We start from the raw sequence: 6,646 nt of genomic DNA on the forward strand, positions 1-6,646 counted from the left end.
GGACGAAAACCCATGTCTCCTAGTGACAGGTTACTTCAGTATTTAGCTTCAGTGTGCATTTGGCAGCCTTAATTGAGGATTTTAGTTCAGATTTATCAATTTGAGGGTAGGTTTCTATAAATTAATTGCAAGGCAGACCTTCTAGAGGTCATCACCACTCATTTCTAGCTTATTCTCAGCCAGTCGCTCCATTTTGGAAATAAGGGTATCAAACCCTAGGGTGTATTTGGAGTTGTAGCTAATATTAGAGCTAATTTCTTATATTTTATCTGTTGGAAATTTGTATCGGAATTTAATGGTCAGTTAAAGATATGTGCATCGGTGTTTTAAAGTGAAAGAAAGTTATCTTAATTGCTTTCTTAATGTGTTATGCATTATTCTATATTGTATCAGCTATTTCTTTCACTTAGCATTCAAAACAATGTTCAAAAACTCTTAAAAAACCCAAACAAAACAAATAAATCAGTCAAACCCCCACTTAACATACACCCAACCAAAGACTTTATCAGCAAAACAAATATTTGGTTTGGATCAAATTTAGTTAGATTTGGGCTGGGGATCTTTCAATTTTTCATAACCCTTCTATATTCCATGGATTCTTGCACCACATATTACATTTCTTCATCAATAATATCCCATAATTATTTAAGTAAAAAGGTTGTTAAACCATCAAGATTAAGAGGATGGTCAAGCCAAACATCTCAAAAAGAGCATTTCTAACTTTTCCAAGAAAATATTCCTATATTTTCATTCTATTTTAATTTTATTTCTAAACAAAATTAAGAAAGAGAGATTACTTTTATTCCCAACCAACAACTTCTTCAATAAATTTATTGTATAAAAGACCTAAAGAACCCTTGATTAGATTAGGGTAATGACTTATTTTGCTTCCTTTAATTTCCAACTTAGAGATGTTCTTTTAACTTTCTCATATTTTAATAGTTGTAAGAAAAAAACTTAGTGTTCCTTAAACCAAATGATTCTATATTTTTCTTTCTAAAATATTTTTTCACAAGTTCTATATATTTTCTTGAGTTGAGAAGCCACTTTTTTTTCCACTTCTTTCAAAGAATAAAAAAGTTGGGCACCATGATTTTTAGCTTGAGTCTCACTTGTTATACTTTTCAAATTGTTTTTCTTGAGGAGAAAATTATGAATGTCACTTTATTCAAATATTTCACAAAAAGCTTAAGGAAATTAACTTCTTACATTTTCATACAATGTAGAGATTGTTGACTTTCCTGTTAATCTAAGATATCTCATCGAATTTCTTATGTTTCAACCTTTTTTTTTCAAATCTAAAAGATATGTTTCTTGAAAAGTTATTTTTATTGAAAGTTAAAAAGATGGGCCAGTGATCAAACCCTATTTTCATCAAAACATCGGACTTAAAACTCATGACATGTTTAAGCCAAAAAACTATCTAATCTTACTATAATTTTCTCATGACCTTTTCTTCTATTGGACCAAGTAAACCAACTCCTATAAAGTAATATATCCCACAATAGAATCTCATAATAAAGAAAAAAAATGTGAATTTGTTTCCAAAATCTTGGCATCCCCTTGTTTTCAATAGAATCCAATCTAGCATGAAAATTTCTAATCATGATCTATCTCTCTCCTAAAATCACTATCAAAATAGAAGTGATTGAGCCCAACAATATTATTTGCCTTCGAAGATTGAGAACCATGAACCATAAATATCAACAAGGGAAATAATTTTTTCCTTGTAATCTAAATAACTTGCTTAAATAACCATCCATGATTCAGATGATGAGATGTTTAAAATGGAAACCACTTGTCAATTCCATATTATGGCCATCCTCCTAATTAAACCTTTCACATCCTTTATTAAGACTCACCTTTTTCATATGGCCTTGAGAAGGATCTGGGGTTACCCATATTTATGGATTTAGTTTCTTATAAGAAAATGATCTCCAAATTATATTTCTCCACAACTCTCTAAAGAAAAATATTTTTGGAGGAGAATTTAATCCCTTCCTATTATAGGAAAGCACCTTTATTGGCCAACCTTAGTTTTCTTGGTGCTAACTTGGACAACCTCTAGTTCAGCTTTATTGCCATTTGCAACCTCTAAAATTATTTCATTTTATAGAACAAAATAATGATTAGATCACCTCCTTAATATTTTCCAAAATCTTCATTGTTCTTTTAGTGAAAGTTGATATACAATACTCTTTAACACAAGATCTGATTTCATGTCCCCCTTAAGTAATCTAATTCTTTCATGTTTAGAAAATTAATTCTTCCAAACACATCTTCAAACTTATGAATCTACGTATCAAACTATGCCCTTGGAATTCAAAGACATTCTTCTTGAACCCATCTAAATTGAGATTAATAATTATATAACCTTCCAAAGTGTGCATGCATGCATATTACAAGTTTTTTCCTAGAGGATTCGTCTTCTTATTACTAGTTGTAGCGACATCGATTTCAATTACTTTTTCATAGATCAATTATCCAAAACCAAATCCTACAGGAGTATCTCAATCGAAATATGTAAACAATTCCCAAGGTCAAGAATTCCTTTTGATTTTATATCTTCCCATGTCTAGAACTTTATTTTAATTTACATCATTTTCTTTGAGTTCATTCCATATGTTCTCATTGATGCATCCAATGTATCCATAATCAATAGTACTTGCCTGAATGGTAAGCTTGTCATGACTTCTTCATCAAAATACTCAAATAAATAAACATTCCTCAACTTTCTATTCGAATAAATAAATTAATGTATAGTTCAATTTGATTTAACACATTAAATGTTTAACTATGAAATATTATTTTAAAATTATAATCAATTTCTTCCTCTTTATAATTGTAGAGAAGAAATAATAATACTTTATTTATGAAACTTCTAGTAAAACAAAGTATACCATTCCTGTTAACAACTGTACACCCACTATCATATATAAAGTTACATAAATTATGCCCAGTCAAACTGGGACGGCGATCCACAGAGCGTCAAATTCTCGGCCCGCGTGGGACCCGAGGTTAGAAAGTTTATCAAAAAGTACCTAGCGTAGCACATTAATGTCATGAGGAATACTCACAATCCTTTCAGCTCTGGCGAAAAAAATCCATTGTGCAGACACATGCCCAACAAAAACTTTCAAGCTTGGATTGATGAAGCTTCAAAAAATGAGGTATTTTTGCACACATTTTTCTTTCCTTCTCACTCTGTTATTCATTCTGTCGTGTCTGACTGTTGCACTCAGTCTCAATTCCACACAAGTTGAAGTAATGAAAAGCTCTCTGCTTGTTCATCTATTTGGATGGATGCTGCTTTAAATTCTGACCCGTGTCAATGGGATCGTGTAAAGTGCAGTGAAAATAAGGATAATGTTGTAAAACTCAACTTGTCTGGTCTTGAGTTTTATGAAAGTACTTGGCAGTTTGTGTGTAAGCTGCCAACCCTTGAATTTCTTGACCTGTCAAAAAATAACTTGTCTACCCCATCTGAAGAGGAAATTGGATCTTGCATTAACTTGGTTTCCCTGAATCTGAGTTACATTTTCATGTCAGGCACCCTTCCCTCACTTAATCGTCTTCAGAAATTACAATCCCTGGACATATCTCACAGCAATTTCGAAGGAGGTTTAACGGCCCAAATCCAAAATTTGAGAGAGCTCAAGACAGTCATTGCGGCACATAATAATTTTAATGGGTCGGTGGCATTTGGGAGTCTAAAGTTGGAAAAAGTAGATGTCTCCTATAACCATCTTAGTGGTGGATTTCCCCATGGGCTTACTAAATGTACCAATTTGACTTATCTTGCCCTCAAAGACAACAGTTTTAGTGGCCCAATTCCTGATGATATTAGCGGTCTTGCCAAGTTGGAAACTCTGGTCCTCTCTTTTAATAGCTTCTCTGGCAGTATACCTGATGGGCTGTCATCCATTGCAGGTTTAGAATATCTTGATCTCAGCTACAATAAATTATCAGGATCTATTCCTCTAGAAGTGTTTTGTTTGAGCAATCTGAAGACCCTGTACCTTACCTCCAATTTGCTCTCTGGAAACATAGCTCAGAATTTCTCAAGAAATCTGATTTGGTTAAGCATAGATAATAACAACTTGACTGGAAACATCCCTTCAACTATTTCGAATGCCCCAAATTTGACAGGGCTAGAAATGAATAACAACTTTCTGAATGGCCCAATTCCAGAGCAGCTAGCAAGTTGTACTAAACTCCGGCTGCTTAATCTTGGACACAATCGGTTGGGAGGCTTACTTGCTCATGTTCTGCCTAAACTTCTCCAGTTGCAGTATTTAAAGCTGCCAAATAATGAATTTAGGGGAAGCATTCTAGATAAGCTATCAAATTTGTCACGACTGACATATTTGGATCTGAGTAACAATTACCTTGATGGAACAATTACACGAGGAACTGACTATAGTAATATGAAGTTGAGTTTTTTGAATCTCAGCCACATCTCTCTGGAAGGCCGAATTCCGACCCCTCTATTGAACCTGATAAATTTAGAAACATTAGATCTTTCCAATAATAGGTTGACAGGAGAAATTCCAGAGTCTTTATCATATATGTTTAATCTTCAAGCATTGAACCTGTCGAACAATGAATTAACAGGCAGAATTCCACAAGCTTTCAAGAACAACATATACATAGGCTTCACTTTGAATGTTACAGGAAACCCTGGTCTTTTTCAAGAGCAATCTAATCGGCTTTCCACTAGGAAGAAAAAGCCTTCAGTAGGGTTGCTAGCTGGTGTTGCTGTTGCTGGATCCCTGTTTACCCTTGGGGTAGTTGTATTGACAATTTTGGCATGTAAATACTTTCGATACAGCCGAGAGCATGAAATATCTGAAGCCCAACAAGAGCGTACAATAAAAGGCCTTTTTATTCTACTTTTGGGATTTCTGGGGCTGAACTTTCACAGACATAGATTCGATCTATCAGAAGCAATTGATAAAATCCTTCAGAAGGTGGAGCATCCACGGATCTCGTATGAGGAGCTTCTCGAAGCAACTAATAGATTCCACAAATCCAATCTGCTGGCAACAAATAGCTTTGGATCAGTCTACAAAGGAATTTTGGCTGATGGAACCCCTGTTGCTGTAAAAGTTCTCAATTTAATGCATGAGGAGTCAGACAAAATTTTTAAAGCAGAATGTAAGGTTTTGCAAAAGGCTCGACATAGAAATCTTGCAAGAATCATAACCACATGTTCCAACCATGACTTCAAAGCTCTGATCTTTGAATTCTTTCCAAAAGGAAGCTTAGAAAAGCATTTGTATCAGCACAGTTGCAGATTGGGACTGAGGGAACTGCTGAGCATAGCCATAGATATAGCCTTTGCAGTGGAATACCTTCACCATGATTGTTATGTGCAGATAGTGCATTGTGACATAAAACCAAGCAATGTTCTTTTAGATGAAAGCCTGACAGCCCATCTATCAGATTTTGGGATATCCAGATTGCTGAGCAGAACGGCAGTCAATTCAGCAACTTCAACTATAGATTTAAGAGGTTCAGTGGGCTATATAGCACCAGGTATGATATCTCAATGTCTTTCTTTTTAAAAAATTTGTGGGTTTCGATGGTACAGTCGAGAAAGCAATTATAACCATCGACTTGACTGCAGAATATGGATTAGGTTGCATGATGTCCCCTCGAGGAGATGTTTATAGCTATGGAATTTTGTTATTGGAAATGCTGACAAGGAAGAGGCCAACTGATAGTTTGTTTGATGGAGCTCTGAATCTGCATAAATGGGTGAAGCGAGCATTTCCAGACAGGAGTGTTGAGGTGGCTGATAAAAACCTGCTAGTGGAAGGGGCTGGCCAAAAGAATGCAGCGTGTGTCATTTCATTGATGCGCGTTGGTTTGTTGTGTTCAGCGGATTCACCTGAAGCTCGGCCCACTATGAGAGACGTGTCGAATCTGTTACAGGAGATTCAACAGGACTTGACCACCGACACAACTACCCCCATGAAATTAATGCCCACAATATCCAATCTAGTTTCTGACACGTGTGCGATACTTAATTATGAGGACGCATCAGAAACCCCGAGTTCTTCTTTTTAGTATAGGTTGTTAGGATTAGGGACTAGAAGACGGCGCTGGCTATGCAGGGGAAAATTTGCACCGCACGGTCAGCGCCTTCCTCTATGCATTGCACGATCTGTCAGCAGTCTGCAGCGCCTTTAAACGGAAAACGCCCACTTGCACCCGCCGGAACTTCCAACCGTTCTCGCCGTTGAATTTTGTTTATAATGTTTGATTTTATATTTTAATTTATTTTTAATAATAAGTTATGTTTAAATTTTTTTTATTTTTTTATTTTTAATATAAATAAGAAGTTTTTAATAAGCATATTTTTTTTTGAATTTATGTATTTAAATTTTTAAATGATAAATTATATTTTTTATTTTCTTTAAATAGCTTTATTTATTTTACTAATTATTATTTTATTAATATTGAAATTAATATAATAGTATTACATAAATATAATTTAAATAATATATTAATTGACATCATTCTTTAAATCAATGAAAATTTCAAATTAATAGTGTTTATAGATAAGATTTAAATGTATCTTTAATAATGCAAACACATATTTTTTAATCCAAAAATATCCATAAAAATAATTTCCTATGAT

General features: G+C 34.3%; 1 protein-coding gene across 1 annotated transcript; it reads left to right on the forward strand.

The window, feature by feature from the left end:
* Positions 1 to 2,911: 2,911 nt before the first annotated feature.
* LOC131051147 (brassinosteroid LRR receptor kinase) lies at positions 2,912 to 6,239 on the forward strand. The gene is made up of 2 exons (XM_057985530.2): positions 2,912 to 5,538; positions 5,630 to 6,239. Exons 1-2 carry the CDS (start codon positions 3,300 to 3,302, stop codon positions 6,070 to 6,072), a joined length of 2,682 nt encoding a protein of 893 aa, XP_057841513.2. The 5' UTR covers positions 2,912 to 3,299; the 3' UTR covers positions 6,073 to 6,239.
* Positions 6,240 to 6,646: the final 407 nt, after the last annotated feature.

The sequence above is a fragment of the Cryptomeria japonica genome, chromosome 5, assembly GCF_030272615.1.
Source record: "Cryptomeria japonica chromosome 5, Sugi_1.0, whole genome shotgun sequence".
Taxonomy (NCBI): Eukaryota; Viridiplantae; Streptophyta; class Pinopsida; order Cupressales; family Cupressaceae; genus Cryptomeria; species Cryptomeria japonica.

Coding starts and splice junctions, on each gene's coding strand:
- LOC131051147 (XM_057985530.2), top strand. CDS start 3,300: ATGGATGCTGCTTTAAATTCTGACCCGTGTCAATGGGATCGTGTAAAG. Junction 5,539..5,629: donor AGTGGGCTATATAGCACCAG/GTATGATATCTC, acceptor ACTTGACTGCAG/AATATGGATTAGGTTGCATG.